A 19,577-nucleotide genomic window follows, 5' to 3' on the forward strand; every position below is an offset into this window, starting at 1 on the left:
GAGACTCTTCAGACTCTGGTTTAGAGTGGACACAATGCTCTGAAAAATGAAATTATGGTGAATTCAGCTACAAATGAACACTAAATATGAACGTTTGATATTAAAATTTAACCACATTGTTTTTATAAAATAAATGGAAATAAAATGCTTTATTCTGAATATAAATGACGTACCAATGTCTCTGATTTTTTTTTTTATATCTCTGATTTTAACCAGAATAAATACCCCTGTTTCGAATTCTGATAAGCAGGTAATTTATTTAAGATCACGTTGAAATGTCCTAGATGTGAAGGACATTTGAGTTTCCAGCTTTCCCACTTCATCTAAAAGGGGAAACACGTAGTCTGGCACTCAGCTTTTCGAATGTGCAAAACTGATAAACTAGTCCGTTAGAGGGGGGAAAAAAGACAAGGAAATAAAAGTGGAAATTAGCAGAAACCAGTATTAGGCACATGTCTTTATGAATAAGACTTAACCATACACTTCATTTTACAAGTACAGAAGGCCCTCTGGAATGTATTAATTAAAGTTAAACGCTGTAGACAGGCGCGTTGCAGGGCGGCGGCCCTCTCGCCTTGGCATTACCGACAGCCGAGGAAATTGGGTTAATAAAGCCGGACACTGCGGCGCGGCCGCGGGACGCAAACAGACGCGCACAGCTGGGTCCCCGGGGGCGCTCTGCCCGGCTCCCTGGACCCCGACGGTGGCAGAGCTGGGAGCTGCGCGGCGCATCTCCGTCCGCATCGCAGCAGCTTACTCACCCGTAGCCCGGCCTCCTCCCTCCGAAGCGCGAGGGATCGGCAGGGAGGGGGCTTTGCTGGACACCAGGGCTAGACGACGGGGCCCTCCCCCGACCGTCCAGGGTTAAGTAGGGCGCGGGCTGTTAGGACCCTCCTCCACGCAGCCCTCGAGGCAGAGGGCCCGCAAGGCGGTCTCCATCCGACTCCACCGCGCGGACGTTCCGGGCAGGGGATGGCGGCGGTGGGGGAGGCCAGGGGACGTTCAGGGGACAAATCCCGCAGACCTCGAGGCAGCCGGCGCCGATGTCCACTTCCCAAATGAACAGAACAAACTCCTACTTGGAAAAGACCGAAAGCTCTTCGCCCGGGGTCTTCCTGCGCCCGCGGTCCGGCTCCGCTGCAAACGGCCATCGTGGGCTCTCCTCAGGGCTGCGGAGTCTCGGAGTCACGAGGTGGGAGGTGCCGGCCACGCGCGTCCTCGGGAACAGAGCACTGCCCTGCAGTTTAGCACGAAGGGCCGACTGGAGCGAGAGCGCGAGGCCCACTGCGAGAGGATCGCGAGCCACTAAGTCCGACCTTGCTTAGTCTCCACCCTCCGTGCGCCTCGGGCCAAGACCTCCTGTTCGGGATCTGACCAGTGCCCGTCCTCGCCGGCCCTGGGACGCTGCGGTGGTCTTCTTTTGGGGGCGAGCGGCAGTGCCCGAAGAATGCTGTACCCACCCCGTTCCTAGCCTTGCTGGGTCCCGACAATGCCCAGTGGGTGCCGCGAGTTCCGGGGCGCAGAATACAGCCTCCGGCTCTGGAGTTCAATCCCGCGTCCCGATGGCTTTGGCGCTTCCCGCTGCGCCAAACTGTTCACTGCGCACAGGCTGGAAGCGAGGTCGGGCCGCCTCCTCCCCGTCTGCAAGGTCCCTCCAGGCCTTTCCTGTCCGGGCAGAGCGACAGTCACAGGGGAGATCAGAGGACGCGTGCGGGTGGGGCGCGGGCCCGCGCGGTCACGGCTTCTCGTGACAGTGTTTGCAAAGGGCGGAGGGCGTCCCGGAGAAGGCGGCGCACTTGTCAGGGCAGGGCCCCAGCGCGGCGCCCGCCGAGAAGGGGCACACGGTGGCCTGGCCAAAGGGCGTCAAGGGCGCGGCGGCCACGGGCGCAGCCAGGCCCTGGCCCTGGTTGAGGAAGGCCACCAGGCGCCGCATCTCGTCCAGGGCCTGCGCCTGCATGAGGATGTAGTTCTTGGCGAGCAGCAGCGTGGCGATCTTGGAGAGCTTGCGCACCGACGGGCTGTGCGCGTAGGGGATGACTGCCCGCAGCCCGTCCAGCGCGTCGTTTAGGTCGTGCATGCGCCGCCGCTCGCGCGCGTTGATGCTGAGCCGCAGGGACCGTTGCTCTCGGGGCCGCCGCCGCCCATCCCCAGCGCCCCGCGGCCCGCGCCGCCGCCGCCGCTGCTCGAAGGCGTCATCCTCGTCGCCGCTCTGTTCGCCGCTGCTCTCCGCCGCCGGAGCTGGGGCGCCAGGTGCGGGCGCCGTGGGTAGATCGCCGCCCGGGCCCGGAGCGCCGTAGCCGCGGGCCGCTTCGGGACCTCGCGCCGCCCCGTAGGCGAGACCCGCAGCCGCCGCCGCGTAGCCGTGGCTCAGTGCCAGGTACGCGTCCCCCGACAGCGACTTCAGCTCGGCCATGGCCGCGCCGCCTGGGCTCGGGGGCTCGCCGGGAGGGCGGATGCTCATGCGGGTGAGCCACCCCCAGGCCCGCCCGAGCCCGCCGCTGCAGCTGCGATGCGGCGTCCGGCTCTGCGCGTCGGTCCGGCCTGCCTCGGAGTCCCAGAGCCTCGGAGCCCGCTGCCTCCTCCGCCTCTTCCTTCTCTCCCACCTCCTCTCCCTCCCAGCCGTGGTGCGCAGGGGGCGGGCTCTACCGCCCACTCGCCCCCGTTTCGGTTTTAAGCCGCGGAGGCGCCCGGTGGGACTTCGCTGCTGTCCAATCGGGGGACCGGGTGAGCGCCTCTTCCCGGAGCCCGGCTCCACCAGCGCCGCAGGCTGATAGGCCCGGGGTGGAGGCTCTGGAGAGGGGCGGCGCGGGGCGGCGGGGTGCTGGAGCGTTCGTACTTGCTTCTCGACGCCCCGGCTGCCGCCTCCGGCCGCCCTGGGGATTCCGCACCAAACGCACGCGTCCCACATGGGCACCCGCCTCGGTCAGCCTTTGAGTCCGTCCCTAGCGCAGGAGTCCCCGGCGACACGCAGGGGCCAGAGCAGGGGGCGGGCAGCAGTATCACCAGCACCAGCGCCAACACCCTGTCCCGCTGAGGGGCCGCTTCGGGTCGGGGTCGGGGACGTGGGCGCTGTAGTCCAGCCGCGGCGCAGCGTGTACCCGGGGCCCGCGCACTCCCCACTCGGGGCGCCCTGTGGCCAGGCTTGAGGGGCGGCATAAGAGGGAGTTTCTAGAACTCGTTGAAAAACGCCACGAGCGTTGCAGGCCGGGGAGGGCAGGAAGGTGGAGCCTGGAGCTCCCCGGGTGTGTCGGGGGGGGGCTCTGTGAGCTGCAGGACGGCCTCCTCCCTGCCAGTCGCTTCCTGGGCATCTATCAGCGAAACGCGTGGGGCTTGGTGGGCTTTCCCTGAGCCTCCTAACTCCTGGGGTCCAACCACACTGCATAGGAATGTGGCCAGCCTCGGACTCGCCTTTTCAGTCCTCTTCCAACCCCACTTGAAGACCAGGACCCCAGCGCTTCTCCCAGGTGGGAACCTGCCTGCAGGCCCCGCCAAGTGCTGAGGCTAGAGTGTGCTGAGGGATCATGGTTTCTCCGCTCTTCGCTTGGGTGGGAGACTGGGCCACCCTGGCCTGTGGCACGAGGTGGAGCGGCCCGTCGGGCCCTTCTGTGTGACCTGGGCAGAGCCGCATACCCTCTCTGTTCTCCAGGTTCTGCCCCAGGAGGAGCCACAGAGATGGGGCTGTGTGTGCAGCCCCGGGAGGGGAGTGAGCGCTGCACGTGTGTGGGGTGGATGCGCTGTGTGGGAGGTTCTGGGAACGCAGCAGTGACCGGCCTGCCCCGGGGTTCCCTGCCAGGTGCGGGTGTGAGGAGACAGATGCATGGATAAGTCGCTGCGGGAAACTCAGGCCTTTGTCCTGGCGGAGGGGAATGGGCCTGAGGCAGCCTCTGCGGGGCTGGCGGCCTGTCTGGCTGTGCGTCCTGTGGCACCGGCCTCACCCCGGGCACACGCCGGCCAGGACGGAAGCGTCTGTCTGAGGCCCTCTCCTGGGGCCCCACACCGCCTTCGGGGCTGATGCAGGCCGGGAACTGGGGAGACCCGGTGTGGAGGAGGCCGCTGTGTTTGGACCTGGGTCTGAAGGGTGAGTGGGTGTCACTGTGGCCACGGGCCGGGGCCGGGGGAGCATTCAGGTGGCCAGAGGCGGCCTGGCACAGGGGAGGGCAGTGAGGGGCCCCGGTGGGTCCGGGACCGGGCCTGTGGGACCGTTTGAATCACGGGGGAGTTTGGTCTTTATGGGAAGAAAGGCGCCCTGGCCGTTCGGAGAGCCACTGTGGCCCTGCTGCGGGTGCCGTCCGGGGCTGCGGGGCCTCCTCTGGGCCTGAACTGCAGGGCTGGTGGGGGCCGTGGGGGCAGGTGGCTGCACAGGTCCCCGGAGCGGGAGGGAGGATGGGGTTGACCAGGAGGGGCAGCTGTGGGCCCGGAGAATGTCGGGGGCCCCCGAGGGGAGGTGCAGGCAGCGCTGGTGGGAGGCCTGGGAGGGGTATGCGGTAACTGACATCACGAGCGTGGGTGAGAGCAGCTTTTAAAGCACCGGCTGGAGCAGGGTCCTCCTTAAAGCCAGAGACGCTGACGCCGTGGGGCTGGGGCTGGGCTGGGCCGGGGCTTTGGGGAGGTGCGAGCTCCCCATTAGGGAGCCGGGGCTCTGGGCCAGTTCCCAGGCCCAGTTAATCAGGAACCTTCAGTAGGATCGACCTTGGCTCAGACGGTTGGAGGCAGGGATGGGCAGCGGGTAAGGGACGGGGCGCACGAAACAGCACCCGGGGGAGGCGCCTGCTGCGGCCCCTGCAGGACCCGCCACAAATTCCGGGCTTCAGCCCAGCGAGCTCCAGAGGCGGCGTTTTCGGTGCGACGCTGCCACCTGCTGGCTGCCTGGGAGATTGCACCGCAGCGGCTCAGAACCCGCGTTTCTCAGAGGGGCCGGGAGGGGTGACAATGCGCGTTCCCAGGCCCTCCCGGATTCTGCTCAGGTGGACGCTGCGGGCTGTTTCACAGGCGCCCGCCCACATGTTAGGGGAGCCGGAGGAACCTGATGTCTCCGCCCTCGAGTGCCCCTCCGAGCTGGGGTTGGACGTTTGCACAGGAGCAGGTGAGCCTGGGGGACTGAGGGCTGAGCGGGGGTCCCAGCTGATGAAGCAGCCCCGCACCTTGACCAGCTTCTCGAACCTCCTGTGGTCAGAGACAGTGGAGAGTGGGAAGCGGCTCGTAGGCGTTTACCAGGCCAGCTGCTCATACTTTCTGGCCTCAGTTTCCACATCTGTAAAGTGGGGTCTGTCACAACCCGTGTGCTCTAGCAACGGCCCTGGGGAGTGGGTCTGCAACTGCGGACTCACTTGTCCTGGGCTGTTCTGAGCCAGTGGTTCCGCCGTCCTCCCAGGAGACAAGACCTGTGGCAGGGCAGCCGTCCCTGCAGCGGACCCTGGCTCCCACCGCGCCCTGGCCCTGGGGGTGCCCAATGACCAGAGTGTGCTGTGGCCCGAGTGAGCACCCTGGGTGGGGGGAGAGGGAGGGAGCCCCCGCTGGGGTGGTCTTGGGCCAGCCAGCTTCTTGCCTGCAGGGCATGGAGCTAGTAACTGGAACAACCCACCCTGCCCCTCCCAGAGACGGTGCCTCCTCAGTGCTCCCCTTTCAGTGCTCCCCTTTCACAGGACGAAGGGTCTTCTAGAGATCAAAACAGGGAGGAGGAAAGAAATCCTACCTGAGGCCCCTGCCCCAACCCTTGGACCCACACTGTTTGGTTTTTAGGGACAAGGCCCAGGCCCGGGGATTTGAAGACTCCACCTTTTCTTTCGTGTTTATATGTGCTGTGTCATATGTTATCACATGAAGTTGATCACTGTGACCATTTTCAGGTGCACAGCCCAGGGGCATTGTACACATTCGTGGGGTTGTGCAGCCGACGCCCCCAACCGTCCCCAGAACGTTTGTATCTTCCCAAACTGAAACTGTCCCCAATAACCCCTGCTCCCTCCTCCCCCACCCGCTGGAAACCACTCCGCCTTCCACCTCTGCGTTTGACTGCTCCAAGTACCTCAGAAAATGGCCTCAGGCGGTCTCTGCACGTTCATGTCCGGCTTATTCCCAGCGTTTGGCCCGTGGGAGCGATGAGCTCCTGCTTTCATTTCTTTCAGGGAGTTCTCATGTGGTCTTCAGAGGTTCCCACAGCAGCTGCACCACCTTACACTCCAGCAGCAATGGACAAGGGCTCTAATCCCTTCGTATTCTTGGAAACACTTATTATTTTATGTGTTTTTTTTTTTTGAAACGGCGTCTCACTCTGTCCCCCAGGCTGGAGTGCGGTGGCGCCATCTCAGCTCACTGCAAGCTCCGCCTCCCGGGTTCACGCCATTCTCCTGCCTCAGCCTCCTGAGTATCTGGGACTACAGACGCCCACCACCACGCCTGGCTAATTTTTTTGTATTTTTAGTAGAAACAGAGTTTCACCGTGTCAGCCAGGATAGTCTCAACCTCCTGACCTCGTGATCTGCCTGCCTCAGCCTCCCAAAGTCCTGGGATTACAGGTGTGAGCCACTGCGCCCGGCCTTTTTTTTTTTTTTTTTGAATAACAGTCATCCTGCTGGATGTGAAGGGGCATCTCACTGTGGTTTTGATGTTGCGTTTCCTTAATAATTAATGATGTTGAGCATCTTGCCGTCAGTGTATAACTCCTCCTGTTCATGGTGGTGGTAAGTTTGTATTAGAGTTCCTGTGAGTGACACGGTAGTGATTTGTTTTTCTAAGACCAGCCCAGCGGGCGCAGAAGAACCAGCGGGTAGGCAAGTGTAAGAGCAAAACTGCAAGTTTATTTTGGTAACCTAAGGTGTGGGGGAGAAGTCTGTCGGCCTCTGGCAAAGGAGGCCGGCAGAGTCCCCCCGTGGGGCTCTTGGACGGACTTCCCACAGTCCGGACATCCCGACAGGAGTGGGGCTGTGAAAAGGCCGCCTGGCTCAATGGCGGAGAGCGGCTTTTCTAGGAGTGGGAGGGCAATAGGCGGGGCACGGGCGTGTCGGGGGGGGGCGTTCCACAGGTGCCACCAGGTAAATCTTGGTCTCTTAGGATTGACGTCACCTGGCGCATGCCCAGTTGGTCTGCACCTTCCTGGGTGCCAGCTGCCTTTTCGCGCGCACGGGAAGAGTTGGTGGTGAAGAAGAACCCGGAAGTGCACCATCTTGCCTCCGTTCGTCCAAACAGTCCAACCTTTTATTGATAATAGTGATAAAGGGGCGCCGTGGTCTGTCTGGCTACTTCCTGCTGTTAAGGGGCGTCGTTAAGGTCGGGGCCCATGGTTGGTATTTGGACGCATGGATGAAAAATAAAATAAGGCACAGTATTAGTATAGGAATGAGGAATGGAAGCATTTGTTGGAACATGGGCAAAACCCAGAAGGAAGGTCCTGGCAAGGTTGGGGACTATGAGATAGTTAAGAAAATTTAGTAAGTTTGAGGCGAGTGGGGGAAAGCCAAACTGATTTCCACTGATTGCTTTCAGTAGGGGCCCTTTTTAGCTGGGAATGAGGAACGAGTGCGCAAAGTAATTGTTGGCCAGGCGGCAATTAAGGGGTGGAGTTTTTGTGGAGTGGATGGCTTTCCGCTTACTCCTACTACAGAGATATTGGATGGAAGGCTAGGTCCAGAGAAGGACGGCAAAACAGAATAGGTAGCCTCGCTGTTGATTAAAAAAGTAATTGTCTTACCCGCTACCAGGAGAGTTACCCGTGGCTTGGCGAGGGTGATGGGGGTCCCCGAGTCTCGGCACCTTCAGTTGTCATCGTCCAGATGTAGGAGCTGGAAGGAGCTCCCAGGATCCTGGGAAAGGGGGTCACGTGGAGGCGCGGCACCTGTTCCCAGGGTGGGGCAATCAGACTTCCAGTTTCCTCCCTGCTGGCAAGCAGGGCAGGGGGTTGCTGGTGGACGAGGGTTAGGACATTCACTGGCCTAATGTCCTGATGCCTTGCACTTATAGCAAGGCTGCGTTGGGGCTCGGGGACCTTGCAGACACCTGTTGGCATAGTGTCCTGCCTTGCTGCACTTATAGCAGGCAGGCTCCTTTTGTAGCCTTGGAATCTGCGGAGTATGTGCTCTCTGGCCTGGGGTTACGACTGGGCTGTAAAGCCGCTGCTAGGAGCTGTAACTTCTGTTCAAGGCAAGCCTGCCGTCTCCTCTCTGGAGCTATAGACCTTAAAGGCTAATTTAACTAGGTCTTGTATTGGTGTCTGAGGACCATCCTCTACCTTTTGAAGTTTTTACGAATGTCAGGAGCTGATTGAGAAATGAAATAAGACGCCAAAATGGTGGCCCCTGTGGGGGAGGCCGGATCTAACCGGGTATACTGGGTTAGAACCTCAGTTTAGGGTAGAGGTTAGGATAACCTGGAGGTCATGCCAAGTTAAGTCATAGGCCTGACAAAGGTATCTAAATTCCTTTATGTAGATGGTGGGATTAGCTGAGAAATCACCTAAACGCTTCTCAATTTTGGAAAGATCGGCCAATGAAAAAGGGACATGTACTCTGACTACCCCTCGCCCCAGCCACCTCTCACAAAGGTGCTAACACTGTAGGAGGGTGTGTGCAGAGATAGGAGACTCAAGACAGCCAGTTGGGGGCCTCGAAGGAGGCACAGGACCGAGTGGATTACTAGTAGATAAGGAGGAGGAAGGAGGAGTCTGGGCAGGAAGGGAGGGGGTGGGGAGAGCGGGGAGAGAAGGAGGAGTATGGGGACGAGAGCTTAAGGCCCAAAAGCCTTGTATGTAAATTTAGGACCACTTGCCTAGCTGCTGGCAGAAATTGCTGAGGTCGATCACGCCACAGTGGAAAGGAAAATTAACCGCTTCCTCCTAAGGTCTTGTTCGAGCTGTAAGGTTTTCAAATTGGCTAGGAGGCACCCTAAGGGGGTGCTCTTTAGAAATTTGGACTGGGGGGTTTCCCGTTTGTTTCCTCTTTACTTACACAATGGACACAATGGAAATGGAAGTGGATCTCTGCCTGGCTTCAAAGCGTCCTTTGGAACCAGCAGAGACAGACTGGAGGCTCATGGAGCCAAAGTGGAGATTACCTTCAGGTGGACGTAGTCCCCCGTGGGGCTCTCGGATGGAGTTCCCACAGTCCGGCCATCCGGACAGGAGTGGGGCTGTGAGAAGGGCCGCCTGGCTCACTGGCCAAGAGTGGCTTTTCTAGGAGTGGGAGGGCAATAGGCGGGGCACGGGTGTGTCGGGGGGCGTTCCACAGGTGTGACCAGGTAAATCTTGGTCTCTTCAGATTGACGTCACCTGGCGCATGCCCAGTTGGTCTGCACCTTCGCGGGTGCCGGCTGCCTTTTCGCGCGCGCGGGAAGAGTTGGTGGTGAAGAAGAACCCGGAAGTGCACCATCTTGCCTCCGTTCGTCCAAACAGGTAGTAGCATTCCTTCTGTCATTTATCATGTCTTAACAGTTTTCTTGTCAAACATCACTAACAAATAGCATATTTTACATAAAATGCATCGATGGGCCAGGCGTGGTGGCTCACACATGTTATCCTAGCACTTTGGGAAACTGAGGCGGGAGGATCGCTTAAGCCCAGGAGTTGGGGACCAGCCTGAGCAACATAGTGAAACCCTGTCTCTACAAAAACTAAAACAAAAATATCAGCCAGGCGTGGTGTCATATGCTTGTGGTCCCATCTACTCAGGAGGCTGAGGTGGGAGGATCACTTGAGCCCAGTAGGTCGAGGCTGCAGTGAGCCGTGATAGTGCCACTGCACTCCAGCTTGGGTGACAGAGCAAGACCCTGTCTCAAAAATAAATAAATGAAATGAAATATAAAATCATAAATAAAAATATAAAGCTGTAATGGCCAGTGTTGGACATGGGACGGCTTAAGCGCAGACAGTGTCTGAAAGATGACTGAAGAATATTTTCTTTCAGCCTCCTCATGTTTCTACTGATTTGGTTTTACAACCTCAAACTTGGGTTTGGGTTGTAATTTTTTTCTGTGAAATGTGCTAAGGTGCTAAGTCCCTCAAAAAATGGAATCGTGCAATCTTTGTGCTTTCGTGCCTGGCTTATTTCACTGAGACTGCGGGCGACTCTGCCCCCTACCCCCACTGTTGCTGTGGGTGTCAGGTGGTGAGGGGGTGCCTGAGCAGGGACAGAGGCCCCGCCCTGGGGGCTGCTCAGCCTTCCCACGCCTGACTCCTGGTGTCTCCTGCTGAGCATCTCTCGGTGGCACTGGAACGCCCTCTGTGCCCCCCCCACGCCCTCTGTGCCCCCCCGCATTCTTACTGAGGAGATGATGTGGCTGTGCCCACCCAGTGCCACTCTGTGGACGTTCACTTCGCCTGGGGAAGACGAAGAAGGGGCTCTCACCCCTTTGTTCTCGTTCAAGTTGTTAGTGGAAGCTCCACCAAACAAGTCACATCATCACAGCACCTGACAGTTTACAGACGGCTTCATCTCCGACTCCCCTCGCCCCCACCACCGGCACCGTGACGAGCCATTCCAGGGTGACGAGAGGAAGATGTTTTGTTTTGTTCTTTCTTTTCTTTTCTTTCTTTTTTTTTTTGAGACTGCATCTTGCCCTGTTGCACAGGCTGGAGTGCAGTGGCTCAGTCTTGGCTCACTGCCACCTGGGCTCAAGGGATCCTCCCACCTCAGTCCCCTGAGTAGCTGGGACTACAGGCACCCACCACTATGCCTGGCTAATTTTCGTATTTTTAGCAGAGATGGGGTTTTACCATGTTGGCCAGGCTGGTCCCGAACTCCTGACCTCAGGTGATCCACCTGCCTTGATCTCCCAAAGTGCTGAGATTACAGGCATGAGCGACCGTGCCGGGCCAAGAACAGCTTTATTTAGACATAATTCATGTACTGCACACTTCACCTGTTTAAAGCGTGCAGTTCAAAGATTATTAGTATATTCACAGCATTAGGCCGCCGTCACACAATCAATTTCAGGACATTTTCATCCCCCAGAAAAACCACCCTGCATCCCTTAACCCTCATTCCAATCTCCCCTCCCCCAGCCCCTGGTAGCCACAGACCCGCTTCCTGGCTCTGTGGACTGGCTGTTGTGTACATTGCATGTAAATGGAATCTTGCATATGTGGCCCTTGGTGGCTGGCTCCTTTCACTCAGTATCATGCCTTTTAGGGCCATCCACGTTGCAGGAGGGGATGTTTTAATGCCATGTGGGGCACATATAAGACAGCCCCTTGGGATCCACCACCTGCCAATTCATGTCCCCCCACGGGACCTTTAGTGTCCCCAGGGAGTGCTGCTTGGCAAGTCCCCAGGGAGGGTCCTGGCGGGCAGCACAGTGGGCGTCAACACCGAGTGGTTTCTCTCCCCAGACTGCGTCTGTGTTCTGTGTCACCACTGTTACTTGCAGTAATAACTGTCACCTAGAGAGACGACAGGACAGGATGCTGACAGGTGTGAAAACTCAGGAGAGAAACCCAGGTCCTGGTGTGGGCAGCTGGGGACTGCCCTGGCGACGCTCCCTAATCTCCATCATTGACAGGCTCCTGGCCGACTGGGTTTCTTCCCAGTGGAAATGCCGGGAAGCTCCTGGTCACTGCAGGGCACGGGTCCCACTTCTTGCCCATCTCCCGCCGTGAGGCAAATCCCTTGTGACCTCCACTCCTGGCAGTGAGGTGAGTCGCATTGATGCAGTGATGGCCTCTGTGCCTAGCCCTCACCATCCCCACGCTGAGATAGCCCCAGGGCTGAGCACATCTCTGCCTCCAGGAAGCCTTGCCGACATCCTCCCCCCACAAAGGACAAGACCTTGCTGAGCCTTGCTCTTCTCTACAGCAGTGACCGGAGCAGCCACAGGTTGGCAATTCTGTCTAGTCACATTGCTGTTGCCCAGCTGCTTCTAGGTGTGGAGCCTTCAAATTCGTTTAAAATGAAATGCTCTTAGCAGATTTTATTTTTATTTTTATTATTATTATTTTTTTTGAGATAGAGTCTTTCTCTGTCACCCGGCTGGAATGCAGTGGCACAATCTCGGCTCACTGCAACGTCCGCCCCCTAGGTTCAAGTGATTCTCCTGCCTCAGCCTCCTGAGTAGCTGGAATTACAGGCATCCATCACCACACCCGACTAATTTTTGTATTTTTCGTAGACATGGGGTTTTGCCATGTGGGCCAGGCTGGTCTCGAACTCCTGACCTCAAGAGATCCACCTGTGTCGACCTCCCAAAGTGCTGGGATTACAGGCGTGAGCCACCACGCTGGGCCTAGTAGATTTTGTTGTAAGAAAACAGTGCTACATTTTGTTACTGTTTTTGTTTTAACTTTTATTTTAGGTTCCAGGGTACATGGCAGGTTTGTTACACAGGTAAACTTGTGTCGTGGGGGTTTGTTGTACAGACTATTTCATCACTCAGGTACTAAGCCTAGTACCCATAATTATTTTTCGTGGTTGTCTTCCTCCTCTTATCCACCACCTTCCAGTAGGCCCCAGCGTGTGTTTTCCCCTCTATGTGTCCATGTGTTCTCATCATTTCGCTCCCACTTATAAGTGAGAACATGCAGTATTTGATTTTCTGTTCCTGGGTTAGTTTGCTAAGGATAATGGCTTCCAGCCCCATCCATGTTCCTGCAGGGGACAGGATCTCATTCTTTTTTATGGCTGTGTAGCATTCCATGATATATATGTATGCTTTTCTTTATCCATTCTATCATTGATGGACATTTAGGTTGATTCCATGTCTTTGCTATTGTGACTAGTGCTGTGATGAACATACGTGTGTGTGAATCTTTATGGTAGAATGATTGATATTCCTTTGGGTACATACTCAGCAATGGGATTGCTGGGTCGAATGGTCATTCTGTTCTTAGCTCTTTGAGGAATCACCACACAACTTTCCACACTGGCTGAACCCTCACGGGCAGTGTTTAAACCTTCCCTTTTCTCTGCAACCTTGCCAGCATCTGTTATTATTATTATTATTTTTTTCACTTCTAAGTAACAGCCATTCTGACAGTGCTAAATTTTGTAAATAAATGTTGGATAAATATGCGGGTATATGAATACCTTTTGGGCTTTCCTTTCTTGCTACCTTCTTTTCTTTTCTTTTTTTTTTGAGGCAGAGTCTCACTCTGTCACCCAGGCTGGAGTGCAACGGCACGTTCTAGGCTCCCTGCAACCTCTGTCTCTTGAGTTCAAGTGATTCTTCTGCCTCAGCCTCCCGAATAGCTGGGATTACAGGTGCCTACCATGCCCAGCTAACTTTTGTATTTTTAGTAGAGATGGGGTTTCACCATGTTAGCCAGGCTGGTCTGGAACTCCTACCTCAGGTGATCCACCCACCTCAGCCTCCCAAAGTGCTGGGATTACAGGTGTGAGCCACCGCGCCTGGCCTTTCTTGCTATTTTCTAATTTTTCATATTGTGGTCAGTCAGCATGGCTCTCATGATGGTCATTTTATTGGATGTAGTTGAAGTTTCCTTTCTGTTCTAATGTGGTTAATCTTTGAAAATGTTCCGTGTGTGTGTGTGTGTGTGTGTGTCTTAGACAATAACCACCCCAACCCAATGAAGGGTAGGGTTCAAATCCTTAAGGCTCTTATTTTTCTGTGTATTTGTCTATCAGATGCTGAGAGATGTGACAAAGTTCCTTACATATAACTGAACTGTAACTAAAGCTGAGGGACTGCAAGGAAAAACGGCCAGCCCCTGCACAGCTATTCTGCTGAGTGTATCGAGATTAATCTGGAAATTTACTCCCTAAGGACATTAATATGATGGCTTCCTTTCTTTGTTAAGACCTACACTAGGCCCAGCATGTGGTCAATTAAAAACTATTAGTACACTTAATTTTTTTCAGAGCAGTTTTATGTTTGCAGAAAAATGGATCAGAAAGTACAGGGAGTTCCCAGGCGGAACTCCTCACTGCCTCCCACTTTCCCCTATTATTAACGTTCTGTGTTAGTTTGTTACATTTGTCACAATGTGTGAACCAGCATCGATACATGGTATTTATTTATTTATTTATTTAGAGACAGAATTTTGCTCTTGTCGCCCAGGCTGGAGTGCAATGGCACCATCTCGGCTTACCGCAACCTCTGTCTCCCGGGTTCAAGCAATTCTCCTGCTTCAGGCTCCCGAGTAGCTGAGATTACAGGTGCCCACCACCATGCCTGGCTAATTTTGTATTTTTAGTAGAGATGGGGTTTCACTGTGTTAGCCAGGATGGTCTCGATCTCCTGACCTTGTGATCCACCTGCCTCAGGCTCCCAAAGTGCTGGGATTACAGGTGTGAGCCACCGCACCCGGCCCAACCAGAGAAAGTTCTTAGTAAGATGGAAGATTTAAACCCAAAGACATCAAGAACTAAACAAAACATAAATGGAAAAATGTCCCAATGGAAATAATGGAAAAATGTCACCCAAGCTCACGGAGCTTGCAGTGAGCCAAGATGGCGCCACCGCACTCCAGTCTAGGCGAGAGTGTGAGACTCCATCTCAAAAAAAAAAAAAAGAACCTTCTCTGGTTCTATGGTCATTTTTTCTTTCTTTTATGCCTTCATTTAAATTGCTTGGATATTGAATAGTTTTAATTATTCCGTTTCCCCCTCTGCTGGCTTGCAAGAAGGACATTGTTGTACAGTTTTTTAGTTGCTACCAGACATCCCAACACACAGACTTGGTGTCATAAGTTCTTCTATTAATCAACACTTTTGTTCTTTTTGTTACTAATGTGAGAGACTTAGAACTCTTCATACAGGGTGGGAGGGCAAATGAGATTGTAAAAGTCAGGCAGGCGTGGTGGCTCACGCCTGTAATCCCAGGACTTTGGGAGGCCGAATTTGGGTGAATCTTTTGAGGTCAGGAGTTCGAGACCAGCCTGGCCACCATGGTGAAACCCCGTCTCTACTAAAAACACAAAATTAGCTGGGCATGGTGGCGGGCACCTGTAACCAGCTACTTGGGAGGCTGAGGCACCAGAATCACTTGAACCTGAGAACAGAGGTTGCAGTGAGCTGAGATCTCACCACTGCACTCCAGCCTGGGTAATAGAGATAAACTCCATCTCAAAAAAAAGAAAAAAAGAAAAAGAAAAAGAAAAAAGAAAAGAAAAAAAAGAAGGCAAATATTTGACAACAATGACATATATTTTATTTATTTATGTAGTTATTTATGTAGTTATTTATTTATTATTTCTTTGAGATAGAGTCTCACTCTGTTGCCCAGACTGGAGTGCAGTGGTGCAATCTCGGCTCACTGCAACCTCTGCCTCCTAGGCTCAAGCAGTTCTCTTGTCTCAGTCTCCTGAGTAGCTGGGATTACAGGCACATGACACTACTGCCTAGCTAATTTTTGTATTTTTAGTAGAGACAGTGTTTTGCCATGTTGGCTAGGCTGGTCTTGAACTCCTGACCTCAAATGATCTGTCTGCCTTGGCCTCCCAAAATGCTGGGATTACAGGCATGAGCCTTGGCGCCTGGCCAATGACATATGTTTTAAATCCACCAAGATGTTACTGTTGTTTTGTCCAGATAATATGAATTTGTTTGTACCCATATCTTTACCATTTTTCTTGTTCTTTGCTCCTTTTTTTGTTTGTTTGTTTTTTTGAGACAGAGTCTCGCTCTGTCGCCCAGGCTGGAGTGCAGTGGCACGATCTCGGCTCACTGCAACCTCCGCCCCTCCAGGTTTAAGCAATTCTCTGCCTAAGCTGGGATTACAGGTGCGTGCCACCATGCCCAGCTAAATTTTTTGTATTTTTAGTAGAGACAGGGTTTCACCATCTTGGCCAGGCTGGCCTTGAGCTCCTGACCTTGTGATCCACCTGTCTCAGCCTCCTAAAGTGCTGGGATTACAGGCAGGAGCCACCACACCTGGCCATTAGTTCTTTGCTTCTTAAATCTCAATGCTTTGATCTTGCACAATCTCCCTTCTGCCTTGAGAGCACCTTTCATATTTCCTTTGCTGAGAAAATGATGGTGACAAATTCTCTCAGTTTTTCTTGGTCTGAAAATGTTTTTTATTTTTCCTTCATTCTTGAAGGATATTTTTGGCAGACATTAAATTCTACATTGAGTCTTACTTTCGTTTAGATTTTAAAGATATTCTGTTGTCTTCTGGCTTTGTTGTTTTCCACTGAGAAGCCAGAATATCTTCAAAATATTATCAATTGGACTGAGCTGGCTTTTTCTTAAATAAACTTTTTTATTATAGAAAATTTTTGTCTACATAGAATTAGATAGAATAGTAAAAGGAGCCCTCAAACCCAGCAGCCCACAGCCCATTGGTCCTCTAGCCCCCTATTCATTTGTTTTTTCTTTTTGAGACAGGGTCTCGCTCTGTCTCCCAGGCTGGAATGCAGTGGCACAATCATGGGTCACTGCAGCCCCGACCTCCTGGGCTCAGGTGATCCTCCCACCTCTACCTCCCTAGTATCTGGGACAACAGGTGTCACCACATCAGGCTAATTATTTTTTCATATTTTTTGTAGAGATGGGTTCGTTCTATGTTGCCCAGGCTGGTCTTGAACTCCTGGGCTCACGGGATCTGCCCACCTCAGCCTCCCAAAGTGCTGGGAATATAGGTGTGAACCACTGTGCCTGGCCTGTCATGCTCTTTCATCTGTAAATATTTCAGAATGGATCACAGAGTATAAGGACTTTTTTAAAAGCCTGCAGCCACCATACCATTAACATACCTAAAAATGAGCGATGAGTATGGATTTAACCATATTAAGGAATTACAATTCCTATTTCTATTGTCTCATGATGCAAATTATTTCCAGTTTTTAAAAAAGATCAGGATCCAAATGAGGTACACATGTTGTGATTGATTGACATTGTGATTGATTGACATTGTGATTGACTGACATTGTGATTGATTGACATTGTGATTGACTGACATTCTGATTGACTGACATTGTGATTGATTGACATTGTGATCAACTGCTGTGTCTTTACGTTTTCCTTTCACTCTGTGGGTTCCCTGTCCACCTCGTTTTTCTGGGGATTTGTCTAGAGCTCTGGGTGGTTCCCTCTCCACCTCATTGGTTTTGTTTTTGTTTTTTGGTTGGGGGTGGGATTTGTTGTTGAGAACCAGCTGGTTGTCCTGAACAGCTCTGCCTCTTCTAGTTTTCCAGACTGAATCTCTGTGGTACATGGTAATTGGAGTTCTCTGGTTGCTTTTCATGTTTTCTCTTTGGCTTTCAGCAGTTTTACTAAGATGTGCCAGGGTATGTGTGTATTTACAAAATTAATAGATGATTTTTGAGCGGTTTTAGGTTTACAGAAGAGTTGAGCAGGAAGTTAGAGAGTTCTCACGCACCCTATCACCTCCGCGGCTTTCTCCATTACTAACATCTTGCATTAGTGTGGCACTTTTGTTGTGATTGATGAGTCAGTATTGATACATTGCTACTAAGTACAGTCCGGAGTTTACACTGGGGTTCACTCTCTGTTGAACTCTAATGTGTATTTTTTTTGACAATTGTATAATGTCCTGTATCCGCCATTATAGTATCATACAAATAGTTGCACTGTCCTAAAAATCCTCTGCTCCTGGCCTGGATGAGGGAAGCTGAAAGGGGGAAGCCCAAAGCTGGGCGTCAGAGTCACTGTGCCTTGGGTGAGTCAGTGTGTTCACTGTAAGAAAACTGGCCATTGAAAGAGGGATTGCCCAGAATTCTGAAGGGAGACATTGGCACCCGATCCAATGATGCCCAGAATAGCCAGACAAGCCCAAGAGTGACGGGTCTGAGACCTGCCACGGTTCCCAGAATTGGACAACTCGCCATATCTTTGGAGGAGCCTCAGGTAACCCTGGACATGGCCAGTAAGAATATTAACTTCCTTCTAGAATGCTTACTCTGTTTTGACCCATTATAATGGGCCTCTGTCACCCCAAAACTGTATGGTGAGGAAGACAGATGGGCAAGCCCATGGATGCCATTTTCCCTGTCCCCTAAGTTGCTCTTCAGAGACTGGTTTTCCCGCATACCTTTCGTATCATGCCTGGATGCCTCAGGGCTGTTGCAGCAACTGCTCTTTTAGGAGATGAAGCCAATAAACTGGCTTTAGGACAACGTCTGGGGGTTTTAACCCCACACCAAGTACGAGGAGTCCTAGAAGCTAAAGGACACCAGTGGATGGCAGGGGGACGCATATTGACATATCAGACTGTTGCTAGACGCTTTGGATATAACACTTCAAGTATACCAGATGTTGAACCCAGCTACCGATTTGCCTGGACCCACAGGGCACCCTAGATCATTCCCGCGTACAAGATATGAAGCAAGCTTACTCCAGCTGTCTGGATTTAAAGGATGAGCCTCTAGATAATCCCGAGGTAGAATGGTTTACAGGTGGAGGTAGCTTTGTGCACCAGGAAAACAGGAAGGCTATGTGTGCTGTCAGTCAACACGAGGTGATTGACTCTCAGGCCTTGCCAGCTTCTACCTCAGCTCAAAAGGCAGAATTATTAGCTCTTATCAGAGCCCTGCCATTGGGAAAGGACTTAAGAGTCAACATTTACACTGATTCGAAGTATATGCCTTTCTGGTGCTTCGTGCTCGTTCTGCTATGTGGAAGGGACAAGGAATCCTAAGGGTTCCCCTATAAAACATCATTTAGAAATTCTGAACCTATTAGATGCCATTTTGCTGCCCAAGGACGTAGCTGTAATGCAGTGCAGAGGACATCAAATAGGAGACTCTAGTGTGGCTGAGGGAAGCTCCTTTGCAGATGCAGCCACTAAGGCCACAGCATCACTAAGGCCACAGTGTGGTTAAGGCCACAGTGTCGTTAAGGTCACAGCACTATTAAGGCCACAGCGTCACTAAGGCCACAGCGTTGTTAAGGCCACAGTTGCTGAGGCCACAGCATCGTTAAGGCCACAGTGTTAAAGGAGCCACTTGGACCTGTTGGCGTGTCAGTGCCCTCAGCCACGGCAGTGACAGAACCTAGGTATACTAAAGAGGAACAAGAATGGGCTGAAGGCCAGGGTTTAATTCAGGATCCTTCTGGCTGGCTTATCAATGACAACAAACCGTTAATACCAGGTGCTAATCCGTGAAAAATTGTTAAGCATTTGCATGACTCTACTCATTTGGGAAGAGATTCCCTGTTTCAATTAATGTCCTGGCTTTTTATAGGAAAAGGCTTACTTAAAACAGTAAAGCATGTAACTCGGGCCTGTAAATTATGTACCTGGATTTATAGGAAAATGCTTACATAAGATAGTAAGACAGGTAACTTGGGCCTGTGAATTATGTACCTGGATTTACAGGAAAAGGCTTACTTAAAACAGTAAGACAGGTAACTCGGGCCTGTGAATTATGTACCTGGAAAAGCCCAAATGACCAATCTTTACCTCCTCCTCTAGTAAGGCCTGTTCGGCACAGGGGAACATACCCTGGTGAAGACTGGCAAATAGACGATACTCAGATGCCCCCATGTAAAGTGTTTAAATATGTATTAGTATTTGCTGACACTTTTACCAGTTGGATCGAGGCTTTTCCTGCCCGGTTTGAAAAGGCAACTGAGGTTTCTAAACTCCTCCTAAAGGAAATAATTCCTAGATCTGGGCTGCCTAAGAGCTTACAGAGCGATGATGGCCCACCTTTCGCAGCGACAGTTACCCAA

The 19,577-nt window shown here is 52.9% G+C and overlaps 1 protein-coding gene across 1 annotated transcript; it reads right to left on the reverse strand.

Moving 5' to 3' along the window:
* Window positions 1-1,619: 1,619 nt before the first annotated feature.
* On the reverse strand, window positions 1,620-2,708 carry BHLHE23 (basic helix-loop-helix family member e23). Its single transcript, XM_023183174.1, has one exon. The coding sequence runs from the start codon at window positions 2,459-2,461 to the stop codon at window positions 1,736-1,738; it is 726 nt and encodes a 241-aa protein (XP_023038942.1). The 5' UTR covers window positions 2,462-2,708; the 3' UTR covers window positions 1,620-1,735.
* Window positions 2,709-19,577: the final 16,869 nt, after the last annotated feature.

Source organism: Piliocolobus tephrosceles, chromosome 20, assembly GCF_002776525.5.
Source record: "Piliocolobus tephrosceles isolate RC106 chromosome 20, ASM277652v3, whole genome shotgun sequence".
NCBI lineage: Eukaryota > Metazoa > Chordata > Mammalia > Primates > Cercopithecidae > Piliocolobus > Piliocolobus tephrosceles.

What these genes read in the sequence shown, in the direction of transcription:
- BHLHE23 (XM_023183174.1), bottom strand. Translation starts at nt 2,461, where the DNA reads ATGAGCATCCGCCCTCCCGGCGAGCCCCCGAGCCCAGGCGGCGCGGCC.